We start from the raw sequence: 20,274 nt of genomic DNA on the forward strand, positions 1-20,274 counted from the left end.
CCAGAGTTGTGATGTCTGGTGTTTCTATAAACAGACAATAGTACGTCAGTTGACCACCTTCAAGAATATAACCAAGATTAGGTGATGTCTGGTGTTTCTATAAACAGACAATAGTACGTCAGTTGACCACCTTCAAGAATATAACCAAGATTAGGTGATGTCTGGTGTTTCTATAAACAGACAATAGTACATCAGTTGACCACCTTCAAGAATATAACCCAGATTAGGTGATGTCTGGTGTTTCTATAAACATACAATAGTACGTCAGTGGACCACCTTCAAGAATACAACCCAGACAAAAGTGGCCCCCCTCTGGCATATATCATATATTTAGATGATTCCTGGTTTTCTATTAACAGCTAACAGTATAACAGTTGACTATCTCTAGATTCTAGAATATAATTCAAAGTGAACTGATGCCTTGTGTTTCTATAATCTACTAATCAGAGGTAATTAATTATTTAGTTAATTAGAGGTAAATTCTGTATCTGTAAGATCTTAATTTATAAATTTATATTTTTATATAAAGTATTTACAAACAACTAATATTATGCAAATTAACAACAAGCATTGTTATGATATAAAAGTAATCAAAAGATTAGTAAATAATTTGTTTATAGGGATACTGTTGTCTAGCTTTTCAGTGGAGATGAAGCCACCCAAAGAATTTCAGAAACTATCAATACTATTTTAGCTTCCTTAAATTTGGCACTTGTTCACATATGAATGAGTGAAAGTGTGTAAGTTTTGCTACCTTTTGGTCTGAATTGCTAGTACATGAATTTGATTATCAAACTTTCCAATCAACTTGTACACAGCCATTTTTATGTTTTGTTTTGTAAATATGAACACATGCATGAAACTTAAAAGGTGTAAACAGGAAATTTTTGCAAAACAAGCAGAATTCTAGATTTAATGATCTTTAAATAAGCATGTCTTATAAAATGCAGGGGATAAATTCGTTTTTCATGAAAAGGTGCAACAGATAGCTAAAATTCAGATGCATCTGATTGTTCAACCAATACTTAGACAACTGTATCCCATCAAGTAATAAAATTTTGATATGAAGTTTTGATTAATAAAAATTCAACATATAAATACTAAGTTTAAAAGGGCGTAGTCATCTGAATAGTTGTTTTAACAGGGGATAAAGCTCAATTACAGAAGAACAAGATGTCAGACTTGAAATCTGAAAAGTGAAGCTTATAGTTGAAATTGAGCTATGTGGCTTAATAAAGCAATTATTCAGACTACTTTGTCATTTAATAGATGACATATTATATATGTATTATGAAATAATTTTTGTTAGTGAACGAATAATATGGAATTTTGTATATAATGTAAGTTTTTTCCTTATCTTATCTAATAAGATTAAAGAACTTGTTTGATAATATAACATACTATTGTGGTCAAGTCCGGAAAAGATATTAGAAAACATCTGGGTCCAAATCTAAACACATGCTGTCCATTTTATTTCTGGGTGAATTAAATAGTAATTGAGCTGTATAAGTGTGACGTTTTTTGTGCTCACTACTACTTAAAGTACCTTAAACTAAAAATGGACTGTTTGTAATTATTTTTTGAATCTTGCGCGGACATGATCAAATCTCATGCATGATTATACAATTAACATGATTTAAATACAGCAAGCAACAAACAGGCCAAAAATAAAAATTTTAACTAACAAGCAACATGATAAATATGTTATCAAAAGATATTAATTTTTGACCAAGGCAATAATAATGGAATGTAATAGAAGGCACTTTCAGGCAATATTGACATGCTGCTCTGATACTGTGAAAAAAACCCTTTGACTAGGTTTTATAATAACTGAAATAAACAAATTTTGAGAGATGCAAACTTTAGTATTCATTTAGTACATCAAAAAAATTTATTTTATGGTTCACTTTATAACATTTGGGTCAGTCTGCTGATCATGTCTGGCAAATACAGCCCAATCAACAACCCTGCTGCTTATTTACATGTCATGTAAAAGGTACATAAAAAGAAAAACTGTGAATTCTACAGAATATAGGTAAGAAAATATACTTCTACTTAGAAAGATATAAAAACAGTCATTAATTAATTTTACTCATTTATTCAAGCAAAGATGTGGATATCTGTTTAAAATATAAATATAAGCCATTTAATATTATCAAAACTATGTGAGCTAGACTTTACTATTTTTGATAAATATTTAAACATTGAAGCCCACACATATCTTTCATCAACTATTGTTATACTTACCTTAAATTAGGCTGTTGGCTGTATGTCACCAATTTTAGCTGTGTCAGCATTGCTTGAATTGACAGAATCATTGAAAGCCCCAGACCGTGATCTACGATTCCGCACAAACCTGATAATTCCTAGAACCCACTGGACAGCCCAACACAGAAAACATATCCAACCTGCAGTCTGCAAAATAGAAGGTAAGATAAATCTTTAAAAGGCCATGCCAAATATTGATCAGATAACTTCTATGAGGTTACTTCCTTTAGTATATTGACAATGGTCAGAAACCCCAGGCTCCATTTTACACAATGACACTATTTTAATCACTGTTTTTATGATTGAAAAATGCCTGCATTGTAGTTACAAAACCATCATCTGAAAGGGAATGTCCAATATATAAATGATAAATCTGGAAGTAGCTCTCATAAGTGTCTAACTTAAGGATCTGAAATTTAACAATATAAGGACTAACCTGAGCAGCTGTGAGATAGGGTATAATATGTTTTCCATTGTAATCATTTTGAAATTTGGTTAATTCTGCTACTTTTGAACAACTGAAATCAGAAGTAAACATGTGCAGAGGTCGGCATAGAACAAGTAATTGAAATGAAGCCTGGAAGTGATATACTAATATCTGAGATGTAAATATAAGCCTTTAAATAAGCTTAAGAAAATGTTTACAACACTTTCATGAATATTTCATTTGAACATCTACTTTCTTTTCAGACAATTAGTTGATAAAAATGCATTTTCAGCTCTCACGGAAAAATGTCTGACATTTACTCACAGAGCTTGAAAACTCTAGATGGTGAGATTGTACCTGAGTTTTTTTGAGTTATCGGCCAGTCCACTACAGAGCTGCTTATACCCCACACTGATAATACATGCAGCTATAAATTCCACCACACACATCACTGCACTGATTAATACAAATGGCATCACCCACATCTGAGATCTGAAATACAAAACAGAATGACAGGAATAATACAATTTTGGTCATTTTTATGTCATAAAATCATGAGACAAGTAGTTTATGGTGTTAAGCTAGAGAAATTTAATAGATATCAGAGAAAGGTCATGGAAATAACTTTTTCAAAATAATCAAAGGAATGCATACTGGTACAATATGAGCAATTGAGCATATTGCTATAAACTAAACAAATATTCAATCAAAAAATATAAAAGTTTCCCCTTGTGCAAATAAAAGCAAAGGATATCCACATTGATGTAAGCTTATAAATGTTAAAACAGAACAGTTTAACACTGTACGATCTTCAGACAGCTAACTTATTTTAGCATATGCTATACGTAAAAAGTTAAAATCAGTAACTCAATGGGATATATTCCTTACCCTATGTCTGGATCTCTTCTTAAAACTGCGTACCCATAGTATGCGAACATTCCCAGAGCAAATAAAATACAGGCAAATACATTAAAATAGATCGTAAAATGGCAATTGATACTTTCTCCTTCTGTGATTACAAAAAATGTGGCATTCTTCCAATCAATTTCTGCGTATAACATACATTTGCCATTGAAGTCCATCTACAATTTAATGAAGAGATTGATTTAGGTTAAAGATAAAGTAGAACAAAAAGGTTTGATGCCTTCTTTTTTGATATATTACTATAAAATATAAGGATCATACATTATAAAGCTCACTGAGTGATGTCTTAAAAAAAGATAGCAAAATGGAATATAACTGAGAAAACACAGTGTCAGTGATATCAGGTGTTTAAGAAGGTTGAACATGCCTTTCTACACTGGTGGTTCTACAACGGACCTCTCTGCCTCGCCACTGGGAAAAGAGCTCTCAAAAACAACAATGAACAAACCTGAAAAAGCCCCAAGGGCACTGACACTGTAAAACCCAGGAAGAATATAGTCAAGTACAACAATGCCTGCACAAATAACTGAATATCTGGAATCTTCATTTTGATGTCGTTTAGATACAAACAACTTTAAAAGTGAAACAAAAAAGTTTATTGAGAAATGTTGTCGGAGGGCGTAACAACGGCTGGATAATCCCAAACAAAACAAAAACCGATAACTCTCATAATAGGGTTGAGACTAAGTTATGGTCTGAATTCTTTATGAGAATTAGTTGTAGTCTGAAATGAAATAGAGTTGTTTCCCTTCAATGGCGTTTGTTTACAGTAGTTAAAAGAAGAATAGAGCTAATTCATCTGTAAATTGTTTAATAAAATGGAGCACATATTTCACGAAAAGGTAATAAGGTCTTTCTGAACATATATTGTAAATGGCAGACGACATTGTCTGCTAGAAGAAGACATTTTGATGGTCCATATACAATGATTAATTGGTTATCTATCTTCTGTTCTGATAAAATTTCGTTGTAATAAACCAGTACGTTGTCATTGACTCATGAGTCAAATTGTCACAAATGTTACATTATCATTATTAAGTAACTAGGCCTAATGATACTGGTTATATCAGTATGATCTTGACATTAATTACTAAAATCCTATTGTGCTGACCCTTACAAGCCTCTAAAATAAGCTATCATTATCAATGGTAAGAAGTGTCAGATTGATATGAAAAGACTATGTCTATGTTAAATTTTCCATGTTTATTTTGCTAAACTGTTCTTTCCATTTGATTTGATTACAGCAAGAAGGGTCACTGTGTGCTCAGCACTGTTTAAATGCCTTGCTTCAAGATCAGTATTTCTCGGCTGTAGATTTGGCACAGATTGCTGAGAGACTCGACGTTCAAGAGAGAGAATATATGGCGGAAGGAGGTGTTCATACTCAGGAATATCAACAATTTTTACAGGTTTATCTATTTGCATTCAATTACTTACATTCATAATTAAGCTTACATATTGCCTGAAATGAATGATAGTCTTGGTATTTAAAATTATTCTGTTGTTGATGATTCTTGATGATGTATATTTCAGCAACCATCAAGTAATTTTGATGACAGTGGTTTTTTCTCTGTACAAGTAATTTCCAATGCTCTAAAAGTATGGGGGTTGGATATGATTCCATATAACAGTCCAAGTGATCAGGCCACAGAGGCTAGGAATAACCCTACGTAAGGTTATAGACTGTTTTGTTTTGATTATATTCTTCAATTTGAAATGGGCTTTCCATTTGAAATCATGTCACATCTAATGTAATACTTGAGTTTTATATCACTTAAAATATACTATGAAGTGTATCGTGAAATTTTATGGAAGTTTATGATACTTAAAAGTTCTGCAAATCTTTCAAAAACCAAAAATATTCAATCTATTTTATTTCAGAAACCAGAGGGCCTTTATCTGTAATTTCCGTCAACATTGGTTTGCCATACGAAAATTGGGAAATCAATGGTTTAATTTGAATTCATTACTTACTGGTCCTGAATTAATATCTGACACCTATCTTTCTTTATTCTTAACACAATTACAACAGGAAGGTAAGTTGTAAAGGGAAGTGAAGGGAAAGTGGGGAAAGAGGGTAGGGTTAATTGAGGGGAGAGCCAGAGAGGTAATAATTGACATCAGGTTTCACTTTTGTCCATAAACTAAACCTCAAACCTTTTTGCACCTTAGATGTCACTAGAGCATTAAACAGACATTGATATCTAAATATTTATCAAAACTTTATTAACATTATCTCCAGTATAATGAACTAAGTAAAAATTTTACCTTTTTTCACCTTTCCTGTTCTTTTGTTTTAGGATATTCAATATTTGTCATAAAAGGAAGAATACCAGATTGTGAGGCTGATCAGTTATTGAAGTTAATACCTGCAGTACAGACAGTGAAACCAAGTCTACTGGTAGACCCAGACAGCCAGTCTGAAGATAACAGTAATAGTAGCAATATACAAGATGCATTAGAACAGAGTCGACAAGCTGCAGATCAAGAGGACATAACTCTTCAACGGGCTCTACAAATGAGTATGGAAGGTAAGAGTCCAAACTTATAATTTTCTGAAACTATAAATTTAATAAAGTCTAGACACTGACCAATATTTTGAGGGAACACTTGGATTATCTGGGGTAATAATCAGCGCACATTTGCAATTTTTTTTTTTAGCAAGCTCATGGAATCTGTCAAATGAGCATGTGATACATTACAGATATTTCCTTTCTTGTTTATGATCTAGAAAGTATTAATTGGTATAAAATGTATTATTGTGACTTATTTCGTAGGATATGTGATTGAACCTTTCCCAGAGGTCAACCCCTCAAGTGGTGCAGGAAATCAACCAGAAGTTCGAACTCCATCGATTGAAGAAGTTCGTCAAAAACGGCTAGAATTTTATAATAAACAAAGCACTGCTACGACAGATGCACAAGAATCAAGTTCTACTAAACCATCCACAAATACGAGTCAATCAAATACTACTGAGTCAAAATCTACTGGTAATATTGGATTAATTATTAAGAAAACTTTATCAATTACATAACCCAAAACTAAAAAGCCAAATTAAGAAGCCAGTTCAGCACAGTGGACGCTCATGGCTTGGAATGTTTTTTTCCCATGATTTTACTATTGCTCTCAACAGTATTTATATTAAGAAATAGAGTTACAGCAATTAAACAAATTTACAACTCATTTTTTGAGGTGAGGCTTACAAGAATTTGCCCTTTTCTTTTTTAAACCATTTGGGAAATTCATTTGTAAAATATAGTTGTTTCTTTCTTTCTTACTTATAAATATTTTTTTAAGATTAATCGAAATTGATTAATTTAACCAATTAAGACTTTGCTAGCATTTCTGACAGCTAATAGTGGGTATATGTTATCTTGCCTAGCAAGCCATATCAATGAAGGGCATGGTGAGTGGAATAGAAAACTGAAAGAGATTTTGTTGTGTTTTTAGAAGAAGAAAATGAAGATGAAATGTTAAGAATTGCTTTAGAAATGTCAATGCAGCCATCAGAGGGAGGAGGTACAACATAATGGAACAGCCGTAATGTTATTTCTTTTGTGATATTAGCAGAACCAGAGTTCTTGGGTCTTAAAAATCTAGTTCGCAAAACTAGGCTCAAAATTTAGTCCAGTCTTGTTTGTTTTACGTATAATAGTAAAATCAGCTTCCAAACTAATCTGAACTTTAATATCTCTAGCTTAGCCTCTGAAACCTAACTATGGATTTAAGACTATGATATAGTTATTTCAAAGTCAAACATACGCAGATAAACGGTCCACTTTCAAAATCATCTGAATGGCAAACCAGGAGCTTGGTTTACTCTCATAGACTAACTAAATTAAGCTATTATCAGGCTTAAAAATAAGCATGGTCTTGTTATAATTTATTGCTTAAATACCAATATAGTGCTATATATGTATATTATAATGTCATGAATGAACCATCACAAACCACAAGCCAAATTTTGTTTAACATGATCAAAGTTATTTATGGTGATTCAAACCATTATCAAGAGTATTTCACGTAGTTATGGTATGTTCAAACATATAGAAACTAGTACATAAACTACACGAACTCAAGCCAACTTCTTCAGATGTGTATTAAATCTTTGCTTCAATATGAATTTGCTAATCTTCTGTACCACAAATGTAGTATTTTTGAAAAACAAAAGAAGTGGAAAAAATGGAAAACTATTGCATAATTATTTTATGGACATGTACATTGTAACTACCGGTAAAAAAGAAAGCAACTTATTTTGTTTTTAAAAGTTTTAATTTCACATTTTGTACATTATTATTTTTCACTATGCAATAAAATCAGACTTTTCTGTTCTTGTCTGTAACTGATTTCTTAAATACTGGCCCTATTCATGCCTTACTGTTCAGTTCCAACTTCAACTTTTCAGGAATTCAAAATATGGTTTATGTGTATCAGTGACACAGGTAAAGCTTCCGTAAGCACCATTCTGATTTTTCTTCAAAGTGGTTCCTTGGTTTGAAGAGCATTTGCGATAGTGACGTCAAAATCTTGTAATTTTTTTAGGAGAATTTAAGAGATACAGACACTTGAGTCAAAGTCAGAATGGTGCAAAGAGATGCTCTAACAGACACAGATAAAAAGTTCCTGAAGCCACCACTGAATCCCTTTAAGGGCTGCCTTTTATAAGATTCCGGTATACAAATTCCATTACTTTCCTGTCACACTTTTTTGACTCAATTCCTCACTAATCGGACTGTGAATCTGGAATGAAAATACCACATATATAAATTGTGACTGAGTGGACTCTCTGCAGCGTTGACAAACCAATGTCATCAGGTATTCAAGAAGGGTTTCCACAGATAAGAGGAATTATGATAAGCATATTAAGTTAAAGAGGGGGAGCATACTTACAATATTTGCTATATCAATCCATTGTAAAGCTTGAGAAAGTTTATCCTCTTTGGAGGTTCCTTTATCAAGATTCCAGTAGGTAAATTCTGTCATTTTTGATCTGATGTCAAACTGTCTGTCTTCATCTTCTGTGGCAGGTTTTCTTAATTCACCAACTACCATACCTACAAATTAGACATATTTTGGTCGCCTCTCATTTGATATGGATGGATTTGAGTCAAATAGTTTTTGCAACCTGTGAAAAGGTACTGGTTTAAAGCATTTAATTCACAATGGATTCATCATTTCAGACTAGTTTATTAAGATTGTGGTTAAGAGGGGTTGTAGAGATTTTCATTTATCAAATTATGTGTTGACTTAAACCATACTTTCAAATTAGGGCAGTTGAGAGGGTTCTACTGTACCGTACACTGATATGCACAAAGTCTGCTTTATTTATGTCCCCATGGACTTTCATACATTGCTCAACCCTCATATATGATAATATTATGATAAAGATGAAAGATACCTGTGTAGCCTTCTGGTACTGTCACTTTTTCCCCATTTAAAGGACGACCATGCATAGAGGCTGTCAACCCTGCAATAGATTGGATGAAAATATTAACTGGCACAAAACAAGCAACAAGAATATTTTTAAAGCAAGTAAATTAAGATCAAAGGTACCAAGGCTTACACTTCATTTAAATGATGCATATTATTATTCTGCCGAAGGGGAATCTATTTGTGGTCTGAATGCAAAAAATGAAAGTAGATAGATAAATCAAATTCTTAACAATATGTACCTTCGGCTTCCGTTCTAATTGTTGACTCAAAATATTTAGAAACATTCGCCTCTGCATTGCAATGAATTTCACATGGCATAAGATGACAGGAAGCTTTCGAAACTTTGTCAAAATTATCAATGTTTATCTGTACCGCCATTTCCTTTCTTCGTTATATCAAGATTATCCAGTGTGTTTTTCTACTGGATGTAGACTTATAGGGAGCACCTTAGAAATATCAGTCCTTATAATCTCGACTAATTTGTTTTGGTTTTCCTGTCTTCGTGGGTACCATGAGGCTAAAACATCAACAGAGGTTTCGATATGGGAATCCCACAACACTTTTTGGACGGTTTAGAAAGTATTCGTCAATATTATATTTTGTTGCTGCTTGGAATGTAGCTGGATGTACATTATGGACATTGTATGATAAGCGGCAATCAAAAACCGATCCAAGTTGGGACAAATTAAGCTCAGGTAATTCGTAACCAAATTCTTGTACAATAACGTACCCATTTTAAAGATTAGAATGGCGAATATCAACTGATTTATTTGTTCTGTGTAGAAATATAATCTTTATGGATTAAAATCGCGTATTTGACATAGTTCGACGATCCATTGATTGTAATCATCAAATACCCATATTCAATTGGTGTCACTCAATGGCTATCTTACAGCATTGGATTGATATCTCTGCAATTAACGGCTCTTTTAGACATTTGTCTTTGATAGGTCATTCAGTTTCATGGCGTTAGCATTTAAAGGGACAACAGAGTCAATCTCTTTGACTAATTTGAGCCTTCCATTTCATGTACGTCAAGAATTATCCGTGTTTGAATATAAGAATTACGAGTCGTCATTTTAAGATACTCTGTGATAAAAAGAAAAGACATATATATATAGAAATAATGAGTAAAATTCCTAGTCTGAGATATTTTTAAAGGAATTGATTTTCGTACATTTCTAGTATTTTTGAAGACTATTTTCATATTTTCAAGACTCAAAACAACCCTCATACTGGCGCAACTGTCCCTTTAAAAAGTGCGATACGAACATAGAATGTAGACAATGGCGGTCCATGCCTAACCTATAGAACTATAGAATGGACTCCACTGAGTTCTTCAGCAGCCATAGCCTCTATCATCCAGTCTCTCTTTGCCTACGTACAGCTTCGACAAAAGACAGGTATCATATCATACTGTATTCTGTCTAAAGTAAACATTAACTGCTTCTAGACCACATTAAAGTTGACTTGTTGTTTGGTTGATTGGGGTGCGCACTAATCATGACTAAAACTTGTAGAGTTGTATGGATTTGGGCACCAGAGACTTCAGCCACCATAGCATGTAAAACTATTATATCGGATTTATCCAATGTGAAGTGATTTTCAGAAGAAAAATGATGGCCTGAAACGATTTTTCATATTATAGAATCGGACCTGTCAACCTTCTCCCTACTTACTCGATCAAGTTTTTAACAATTGTAATTTTTTTCAGCCGCCAAAGTGACAAAAGCTTCATCACCAACCATTTGGGAGGAATCAATCGTGAAACGAGTTGTGTTGTTTGGACGAAAGGACTCGTCCAACAAAACCGAGGATGTTTTCAAAGATTGAGATGTATATTTTAGTAATTGTGTTCACTTCATTCTCACCGCAGAAAAAACTTTGTCTACCAGATGGACATAGTTTGTAAAGTTTGACGTTTGCTGTGTGTTGAGAGCATAGAGTTGCCTGTCATTTTTAACAGTCAGCCTGAACTAAACGAACCCTAGCATTTTTAGAACTGAAATCCGGCGCTCTGTTCTTCAGTCAATCAGCCATTAGATCAAAATTTTGAGTTTTGTCTACATTGAAAGAGTGTCAGAAGATGTATAAGTTGTATAAATTTAAGGCAGAATTGTACATTATCTTGATTCCTGGTATTTTATAATTTGTTAGAGAAGACCACAATGTTCTAAATTTGGACAAGAGGGAGATCTATTAGAGAGGGTGGGGGAACTTTAATACGCAGTGTAAACTATGAAATATATTTTATTACGAGAAGATTACTGAGGTGTGATGATAAACTGGGTCTGTTTTCTGTCGTAGATTTTACTGTGGGGATGGGCACTGCCACACTCACCATAACATACATCTGAAAAACAAACATACAGGTTTAGGGAATGTAATGTAAATATTTGCTTTGCTGATAGAGCTGAGTTAAAACTTTTAATATCACTTTTGAGAGCGATGTAATCTAGTCATGTAGGTATCTACTTTATCAGCTTTCAGAGCTCGTATTGACCACATTTCACAATTAGAAGGATATACAGACAAGCACAGTTTCATCGATGCGTTGTACATTCTGGAATACAAATCGGACGTATGGCTCTTAGTAATTAATCAAAAAACGTATTGTGGAAATTCAGACTAACGACACCGTTACTTATAATCCCTGTGCGTTTACATATTTATGAATTATGAGTGTAGCAGGTGAGGTAGAGAAAAGTATCAGCAGAACAGAACTTACCAACTCTAACAGTATAATTTCCAGGTAACCATTGTTCACAGAAACCTTGTGTTGGATCACAGTTTGGATCCACTTCGGCTTTCAGATTAAATTGGGAAGGATAAGATCCAGCTGGTTGTTGATCATGAATGAATCCAGTTTCTGGAAAAGTTACAGAATGAAACCAATATTGATGTCATTTGTAATCGTGACGAAGTTGCAGTAAAAGAGATCAAATCACAGTTAAGTAGCCCACGTGAGCATCAACATCAGAACGATATTACAGCACAAAGAAACATAAATGAATATTACTATATTGAATCCTTGGTGGGTCTTGTAACTACATGAACTCATGTCGCCGTCATTCCTAAATTGCCCCTGTTGAATATGGTAGGAACAGTTGGACAAAAAGGATTAAAGGAACACGAAAACCTACCAATGGGTAAACCATCAACAGTTTCAACGACGACAATCATTTCACCAGTTCCTGTTCCGTTCTTGGAGGTATAGGAGAAGGCAATTGTCTTTTGTCCTGAAACAACGGAAACGCATCATAACAAAATTATATTAGCTTGATTTCGACAGGGTAAAATCGAGCGATCCACAGTGAAAGTTCTGCTGGCGCTCTGCAATACACCCTGTTTTACGGGACTGCAGGGACGTGCCAAATGTGATAGTACCTTGACGTTACCTTGAGGTCCACTGGCTGGTGTCACAGAAAGTTCGGTAATTTCAGCGTCACCATTTTCAAAAATTGGACAAACTTTGACTAATTCGCAGAAATAGAAAGGGTCCAAATCGGCCCTGAAAATAAAAAAGACATATTATTTACAAATCATTTTCCCAAGAAAGGAAAGAAATTCAGTTTATAGTGAACCATTATTTGAGTAAAAAGGATTCAAATGGTCTTTATATGCTTGTTGTTGTGTCATTCTTTTCTCCCGAAAGACCACTTTGGATCAAGCTAATCGAGAAAAAGGTTGCAATTGGCACTATCACAAAAAGCCTTACTACCAGACCCGAAAGCGAAATACCACAAGGAAGTCTTAAGCCTGTCAATAATGTCTATCCATAGGCCAGGTGTATATATTTTCGGACAGCAGTTGGGAATTTTGAGAATTCTTTTAGATATATTCCCAAGTTCCAGATTATTAAATGACTATGATGGCCAAATATTAGAGCCTGTCAGTAAGTCTCGGATTGTTAAAGATCAAGAACCGATGTTTTCGACTTACTTTTGGATGAACTTGACGAATTCATCAATACCGACATAGTCACACAGTAAGTCACAAACTAAGCCCAGAGCTTCACTTCCGGTTTTTTGTTCCAGGAGTGAACACACTTTACCACAGGATCCAACCACACCCAAATCTGAAACAAAGATCGTATGCCATCAAAATCGTCAAAACTGACCTGGTGGTATTCCCCATGAAATTATCTTGAGACAAACGACGAAAACATTTCATTTCATCTCAAAACCCAGACTATCACAAAGAAGAATACCAAAATTTAGGACACTAAATAATTTTATCTAGTTTGATTTCGAGTGGAACTACCCGATCGCAAAGTAGCTGAAAATGTGATTATGCTCTGCTCTTTAGAAACAATGTGAATACGCATTAGGTGTATCGATGGACTGATTCTGCACTGTCTGACCAGACACTCTCCACAATGTTGAAATACTTACTCAGTACAATGTTAAGAAGTTCGTTGATGGCTTCTCCAGTGAATTGGATACATGTTGGACATAAATCTAACCCGACTTTCATGTGCTGCGGTAACGATACCACTTGGGATTTGGCGTGGGGCTTCAGAGGCTGCAAATACCCCACAACGGCTGGTACAGCAATTAATCCCAAAACTAACAATACGCTCTAAAACATAATGATGGTATTTTGTCGAAAAGTTAAGATATTAGGTTAACCTTTCTCCAAAAATTTGCGTCGAAATGTAGCGATTTTTATATCACAAATTCGTCCTTTTGATTTGTTTTTATTATCAGTTTATATATGTATAAGGTCTGATATAATTATAACAGTAGGCTATCCTTTGAAATAAAACACTTAAAATAGGCGATGCCTGATGTTTCTCATAGCAGACTAGTGTACAACAGCGAACTATCGCTAGAGGATAATCCAGATTAATTTGATGCATGTTTCGATAAACAGACGAAAGTGCAACAGTCGACCATCCTCTGGAATGGTTTGGTGTTTCTATAAACAGATATTAGTACAACAATGAACCACCATTAATCACCTTTTGGTATTCAAAGAAGTAAGCAAGCCCTGTATTTTGACCTTACCTTCATCGTGTTCTCTGATATACTGGTTAAGAAGCTTGGAATAGTCAGGAATTATTTTAAATTTTAAAGATAAAGTCACGTGGTGTCCGTGGAACTCGGCAGGTGTACTAGACAACGATTAGCCTATCTTTGAGCTGGACTATATTTAGGCTGTTCTAGAATCTTTACTAACCTAATTTCAAGTTAGATGAAATTGAAATGAAACATACTACTTTTCTGATTGGACAACACCACGCAGAGAGCAATAAGGTCAACTTTTGACAAAGGCTTTGTTCGTCCGAAACATCTGCTTCTAGTCCAGCCTCTGGTAGCTATTTGAACAGTTGTCGACTGGAGATTTAGAGGCTTAAATTGAGGCAAATGTTTCGGACTTGGGATTTGTAGGTGTGAAACATCGCATGTACAGCGAGGCGCCCATAACTGCGATAACAAGAACTGTGTGCCTTTCCATTCTATATTGCCCACTTGAGCTGAATTTGCTGCCGGCTAAACTGGACACAGAACTGTCCATTAGTCAATGGGAAATTTTTATTTTTTAAAAACAATTAAAGTTACGGTTATTGATGGCTTATGTACATTTATTTAAAAGTAACAATATCTCTGAAAACATCCTCCCGGTTATCCTATGAATATGTATCTATACGTGAGTGTGTGTAATGTGGGTTTAAAACAAACCATGACCCTGAACTCACACTTGGTCAATAATGAAACTTTCTTGACCCTGGAAATAATCCTCTCTTGTCGGTGCCTTACTGTCACACTCGTACCCACATAATTCTGGAAACGAAAATTTATCAATTGATATTAAAACTTGCAAGATGATTTGTTCAATTAACTCTTACTAACGAAATGGAGTTTTGCGTTTTAATTTTGTAACCTTAATATTTTCATCTCTTGAAAAGAGGTTTATGTCTTACTTTTCTTTATCTCATTTGATCTACTAAAATAAATAGAAGTTTTATGTTCTACTTTTTTGGGCTTTATTAAAATTGCTGAATAGCATCAGCGTCCATACCCCTTTAAAGAGCACCCGAGATTGGATAGAGAAATGTTGAAGTGTTTATACTTACTGTAGTCTACAACATAGCGACCTGGTACCCAAGTCTCACACGGTTTGACTTCAGGGTGACAGGAAGCCGATCTAGATGTTTGTATGAAAAACTGTACAGCATATAAGCCTGGATCTGTTACAGTGTTGATACTCTCCATATCTGAATCAAAACAAAAAAGAAAAAGAAAAGAAAGAAACAACTATACAAATTAGATTCACAACTGAAATAATGAGTAAATGACCGCGATTAGAACCCACGACAACCATTTGTTTAACGTGATCCAGCAAACTACGTCAAGGGAAGATTCCAAAGCTCTAACCTCCTGATCAATCGAAGACTATAATCTTTGTAATGGCACTATTTGATTGGCAGCACCTGCTCAAAAAGCCATAGGAAACTTTTTTTTATCGAGAACTTACGGACAGGGAACCCATCGACAGTTTTCACCATAATCTTATACTGTCCCGGATTAATAGGTTTGGTGATCTCATATCTTAATTCTAAAAATCTGTAAACTACAAAAGAAAAAGACCAAGATCAATACATCTCTTGGATGCTGATGAATCTACGGGTTGACATGACTCCGATGTTGTCAGATCTTAATCCAGAGGAATTTAAGATCCTCCATGAATACCAGAACACTCGATGCTACTCAGCAACTGTGTTGGTAAACGTATCATAACCTAGAGCAGTGTTCACAATTGACGTGTAAGTAAGATGATCCAGGAAAGATCATTTAAGGGAATGCAGTCGACAGATTGGCTCCCAAGGTAAAAAGATATACAGGGAATAACATCTGACGTACCTTCGCTTCCATTGTTAGGGAAGAGTGTAGCATTGACAACATGCACCATACCACCATCTTGTCCAAAACATTCTTTAGCTTGTTGACAGTAGAAGATAGGGTCATTGTAAGACCTATTTAAATAATAGTCCATTTGTTATATTATCAATATTTATTTAGCGATCGGGAAGTACACATACAAAATAAACGGTTGCAATCAAATGAGGAAACTGTAGTTGACTTGGATAAATTGGTAGAGAGAGAAACCAGATGTTTACATATCTGAGGGCTTCTTGGATTGAATGATAAAATAGCTGATGTCAGGACATATTTTCGAAGATTAGAAAGTTAGCCCGCGTGTGTGACTGGATATATTATTTAAGCTAAAGAGTTGTCAAATAAAGCTAATTGTCATAGTTCTGGAAGAAGCTTGGAAAATCTGCCCTAAAACAAGACGGTAAGATAAGGGCAGAACGGTTGGAATATTTACCCTTTTATAAAGTCTATGAAATTATGTAGTTGATACTGAGGGCAGTATAAATCACAGACAAGTGCCGATCTGATATCTGGAAGTTGACTACAGAAAGTGGTACAGGTCTCTTCCGGTTTTATAGTTGTATCTAAAACCATTACAATACAGTTTCAATACATAATATTCTTTGTTCCCATTGATGAAGTTTATATGAGAGACGTACAAGTTCCCTCTCCTCCTAAATGTTCGGATCCACCACTTGGGTGATCAAATTGACACTAGGAAAAGGAGCATAGTTCTGATTGACCAAAACTGACAAATAAGTTGAAAGTAGGCCTATACGTAGTGATGATTATTTTGTCGTGAGATGACCATAGAGCATTTCTTTAACCCGTTGGTTGGACAGAAGGGCCCAACCGGAAGTAAAGTTGCGTCAATATGGTATTATATCATGGATGATAGGATCGTCATAAATCGGACAAAATGATTGAATTTGAAGGAATACCGGGCGGTCTTAATCTTAGTTGGTGATTAAAACGTAGTCTCGTACGAGCACTGACTTCTGGACTTACTTTGTACAAATTCAAACCAAACCGGAAGTGGTTTACGGACAACTTGGACGCAGAAGTTACAATCTTCATCATCTCGTTTGTGAATGACATGCTGAATAGAATGATATATACAGGAAGTAAACGCTATCAGATAAAGAACCTAAAAGAAATTCAAGAGTACAAGGACAAAAACTCGCTTGGGAAACTGTAGGGCATATGTTATACCCGGTGAAAATTGTCAATGTCAGCTCTTAAATTCAATCAAAACAACCATCAAGTCACATATCTTTTTTAACATTTGTTGTTGAAGCTCACTGGCCGATTTCTTTTTTTTACCCGACGGAATCTAAATGTGTTAAAAAATACGATTCTTGGTAAATTGCGGGACGATAACGTTTTAAGAGGACTCGTGGGAGGAGAATAGGGGCTTGACAAAGGGAATACTCAGTCCAGAATTAGTGGCATAGGGCCGTTTACACGAGGGTAAAATCCCTGGGCCCACCAAGGGTCGACCCGGGGGCAGTTGTTCACACGACGGAAACTCCGAGAGTCGACTCCGGGGACGCACTCGGGTTGCCGACTCCAGTCTTCACTAGGGTCGAATTGGACCCAGGTTCAGCAGTGTATGCCGACAGATGGTTACAACCACGTCTTGGTTGCCAAGGCTTCACTGAAATTGCGACCTAGCAGACTGTCCTCGTGTAAATGGGCTTATGTATTCTGAAGGGCGAGTGTGTCCCGCCGTGAAGACAGATTTAAAGTAATGAATTAAACTCAAGATGGTATTTATAACTACTTACCTTCATTGCTATGAACAATGTCGAAATGTTTGACCTAGTTGTTTACAACTTGTAGGGTAGAATGTCTTATCAACACATCTGAAATGTCAGTTGAAGATTAGCCAAAAACATTTTATCTGTCTTGTCCTGGTCTACATCATAAGAATTATTCTGGCTAGACCCTGAAGTCAGTCACAAAATGAAATTGTAACTGGCTCCAGTAGATTGTGACTGATTTTTCAACTACTATGCAAATAAATCAATTCATTTATTAAAAAAAAACAATTTAAGTAGTGAGCACCGTGTTTTATGGTGCTTGTATAAGGGTTTTCAAATAGTTGAAACAAAACTCGACCACGACTGATGAATAAAATACGACTGACGATTTCGACAAATTGTGACGGTTGGAGTATAAAAGTAAAGAGCTACGCGGTGGATAATCTACCCGTATGAAATAAGAAAGATTTGGCCAGGAAACAATATTTGCCGACTCCTTTTTAATAAAAAATCTTCAACCCGCACATAGCCATTCCGAGGTATCATCTAATCCCCGTCTAAGTAGCTACCGTTTGACTGAAATACTCCAACTCTAGGATTAAGTCGAGGATTCGAACTCGTTTTTCTAATGATAGACTGCCAATACGATGTAGTCTAACAGATAACTTTATTCAGGTACAGTGATAGTGGATTTTTTAGAATCGTAAATCTGACTGTTTGGATGATGTGAACCACATTTACACGAACAGACAGCTGAAATAGAATAATAATTTCAAAATGTAAATTGTAGAAACGCTGTGAACAATAAAACCCACAAGTCGTTCACGATAAATTTTAATACAGAACAGTATGGCGAAAGAATCTGGTTCAATTCAATTATCTTTTATAAAGTTCAGTAATAATGGACATAACACTGCATTTCATTTCATCAGCCCAATAAGATTTTGAGAACACGTTAGCTCAATAAGATATAGATAAGGAGGACACCAAACTTCATTTCATTACATAGCCCAAACAAGAATCAAAACAATAGAAGTAAAAACCTCTCTCATATCATTATTTCAACAAGGCAAAGATCAATAGAACCTAAAACCCCATTTTATCTTATTAATTCAAAATAGTATACAGTATTAAAAGACGGTTACTTTAAGACTTACAGATTTTAATGTTGTATTTGCCTGTTGAAAGCTGAAGAGAATCTTTCATACAGTCTCGATTATTGAGTGGTATTGTATATTCATGTTGACCCGAGGCCGTCTCCGTTATTGGATAATCCAAAGCTACAACAATGGAAAATGGATCTGAAACCTCAACCAGATACTTTGCCTGATAAAAAGAGCCCCAGCTGCCCAAGTCCTTTAAGTTGGATGTTTGGTTCGTCTGTGTTTTAAAAAACACGTTAAATCAGAAGTGAATGTCGTTTAAATTTATTAAAGGCACAGAGATTTTTATTTATGTTGAAAAAGAGAAAGTGTCCGATGGGAACCCACCTTTTGGAACATTACCACCATCCTGCATTACTTCAAGCTGGATTTCCCCAGCTCCAGTACCTTTGATTGTGTCAAAAACTATGCTAATTCCAGGTGGATCTAAATTTCGATATATAAACAATATTATAGATAAAAATACCCATGTACGATACACGGCGAGTTTTCATCAACCCAAAGGCAATCTAAGATTCTCAGCAGTATTTTGTAATTGATATTTCAGTTCATATGAAAATGATTGCCAAAATTCAATTCAGAAAGCAGTGTAGTCCGAGAGTAATAAATCTTATATATACTTCCAGATGATTTCCATTAGAGGAACCCTACAACTTTTACAGTGGTTGAACCCAAAGGCAATCTTGGACTCTCAGCAGTATTTTGTAATTGATAATTCAGTTCATATGAAAATGATTGCCAAAATTCAATTCAGAAAGCAGTGTAGTCCGAGAGTAATAAATCTTATATATACTTCCAGATGATTTCCATTAGAGGAACCCTACAACTTTTACAGTGGTAAGCATTTAGGTGAACCTGGATTCGGTTGGTGTGACTAAAACATCCCACCAGATATCATCATTACCTGTATCAGTACATTCCACCCCATCTCCCAAGTATCTACTGGTATCGTAGAGACTGTGCAGACTCACCTAAGTTAAATTTGGCAAGCTTGATTTCAGCATCACCATCAACTTTAAAACCACATTGATTGATTAGCTCACAGAAATATATAGAATCGCTGTCAAATTCCCCAAAACACATTGAAAACGCAACCCTAGCCTGTTTTGTACTATTTTTTTTTAGAGGGGAGGGGGGGGGGGGGTAGGTGGGGGTAGGGTTACTTACTTTGTGACAGCCGAGACGAAGGAAGTTATACCAGATCTACTACAATATAATTGACAGCCCGTCTGCTGGGTGGGGGTTGGTAAATACTGACATACCTCTTTACAGTCCCCTACTACCCCAATATCTGGAGATACAAATATACATCATTATATACCTGGACCCTATGTCTATGCTCAGGTGACAAACTCGGTAGTACAATGGCATCAGATGTTGCAGTATACCTACTTTTACTTAGATAGCAACACCGA

At 35.1% G+C, this 20,274-nt stretch overlaps 5 protein-coding genes across 5 annotated transcripts; 1 reads left to right on the forward strand and 4 right to left on the reverse strand.

Annotated features, from left to right (window-relative positions):
* Positions 1-1,811: 1,811 nt before the first annotated feature.
* LOTGIDRAFT_232478 (hypothetical protein) lies at positions 1,812-4,240 on the reverse strand. The gene is made up of 6 exons (XM_009056832.1): positions 4,068-4,240; positions 3,584-3,777; positions 3,053-3,187; positions 2,705-2,786; positions 2,248-2,415; positions 1,812-1,830 (listed from the first exon to the last, which is right to left on the reverse strand). The coding sequence occupies exons 1-5, from the start codon at positions 4,164-4,166 to the stop codon at positions 2,254-2,256; spliced, it is 672 nt and encodes a 223-aa protein (XP_009055080.1). The 5' UTR covers positions 4,167-4,240; the 3' UTR covers positions 1,812-1,830; positions 2,248-2,253.
* A 197-nt stretch (positions 4,241-4,437) lies between these two features.
* Positions 4,438-6,170, forward strand: LOTGIDRAFT_118875 (hypothetical protein; the record flags this gene model as incomplete). The annotated part of the gene is made up of 5 exons (XM_009056833.1): positions 4,438-4,461; positions 4,864-5,028; positions 5,153-5,289; positions 5,501-5,655; positions 5,920-6,170. 5 exons carry the CDS (start codon positions 4,438-4,440, stop codon positions 6,168-6,170), a joined length of 732 nt encoding a protein of 243 aa, XP_009055081.1.
* Positions 6,171-7,209: 1,039 nt separating this feature from the next.
* On the reverse strand, positions 7,210-9,452 carry LOTGIDRAFT_203942 (hypothetical protein). The gene is made up of 4 exons (XM_009056834.1): positions 9,292-9,452; positions 9,018-9,086; positions 8,510-8,673; positions 7,210-8,359 (listed from the first exon to the last, which is right to left on the reverse strand). Exons 1-4 carry the CDS (start codon positions 9,428-9,430, stop codon positions 8,306-8,308), a joined length of 426 nt encoding a protein of 141 aa, XP_009055082.1. The 5' UTR covers positions 9,431-9,452; the 3' UTR covers positions 7,210-8,305.
* Positions 9,453-11,285: 1,833 nt separating this feature from the next.
* LOTGIDRAFT_189496 (hypothetical protein) lies at positions 11,286-14,099 on the reverse strand. The gene is made up of 7 exons (XM_009056835.1): positions 14,062-14,099; positions 13,447-13,633; positions 12,995-13,130; positions 12,451-12,563; positions 12,196-12,291; positions 11,781-11,921; positions 11,286-11,405 (listed from the first exon to the last, which is right to left on the reverse strand). The coding sequence occupies exons 1-7, from the start codon at positions 14,065-14,067 to the stop codon at positions 11,317-11,319; spliced, it is 768 nt and encodes a 255-aa protein (XP_009055083.1). The 5' UTR covers positions 14,068-14,099; the 3' UTR covers positions 11,286-11,316.
* A 650-nt stretch (positions 14,100-14,749) lies between these two features.
* On the reverse strand, positions 14,750-17,726 carry LOTGIDRAFT_161450 (hypothetical protein; the record flags this gene model as incomplete). Its single annotated transcript, XM_009056836.1, has 7 exons — positions 14,750-14,838; positions 15,132-15,272; positions 15,533-15,628; positions 15,919-16,031; positions 16,388-16,517; positions 16,942-17,080; positions 17,721-17,726. 7 exons carry the CDS (start codon positions 17,724-17,726, stop codon positions 14,750-14,752), a joined length of 714 nt encoding a protein of 237 aa, XP_009055084.1.
* Positions 17,727-20,274: the final 2,548 nt, after the last annotated feature.

This window comes from Lottia gigantea (genome assembly GCF_000327385.1).
Source record: "Lottia gigantea unplaced genomic scaffold LOTGIsca_29, whole genome shotgun sequence".
Classification (NCBI taxonomy): Eukaryota; Metazoa; Mollusca; class Gastropoda; family Lottiidae; genus Lottia; species Lottia gigantea.

What these genes read in the sequence shown, in the direction of transcription:
- LOTGIDRAFT_232478 (XM_009056832.1), bottom strand. Translation starts at nt 4,166, where the DNA reads ATGAAGATTCCAGATATTCAGTTATTTGTGCAGGCATTGTTGTACTTG. An exon ending in GATAACTCAAAAAAACTCAG is followed by an intron (nt 2,787 to 3,052) that starts GTACAATCTCAC and finishes TTCTGATTTCAG; the next exon opens with TTGTTCAAAAGTAGCAGAAT. An exon ending in CCTATCTCACAGCTGCTCAG is followed by an intron (nt 2,416 to 2,704) that starts GTTAGTCCTTAT and finishes TCTATTTTGCAG; the next exon opens with ACTGCAGGTTGGATATGTTT.
- LOTGIDRAFT_203942 (XM_009056834.1), bottom strand. Translation starts at nt 9,430, where the DNA reads ATGGCGGTACAGATAAACATTGATAATTTTGACAAAGTTTCGAAAGCT. An exon ending in AGTACCAGAAGGCTACACAG is followed by an intron (nt 8,674 to 9,017) that starts GTATCTTTCATC and finishes TCTAATTTGTAG; the next exon opens with GTATGGTAGTTGGTGAATTA. An exon ending in GGATTGATATAGCAAATATT is followed by an intron (nt 8,360 to 8,509) that starts GTAAGTATGCTC and finishes TTTTCATTCCAG; the next exon opens with ATTCACAGTCCGATTAGTGA.
- LOTGIDRAFT_189496 (XM_009056835.1), bottom strand. An exon ending in ACTTCTTAACATTGTACTGA is followed by an intron (nt 13,131 to 13,446) that starts GTAAGTATTTCA and finishes TCTTTGTTTCAG; the next exon opens with ATTTGGGTGTGGTTGGATCC. An exon ending in TGTTGATGGTTTACCCATTG is followed by an intron (nt 11,922 to 12,195) that starts GTAGGTTTTCGT and finishes TAACTTTTCCAG; the next exon opens with AAACTGGATTCATTCATGAT.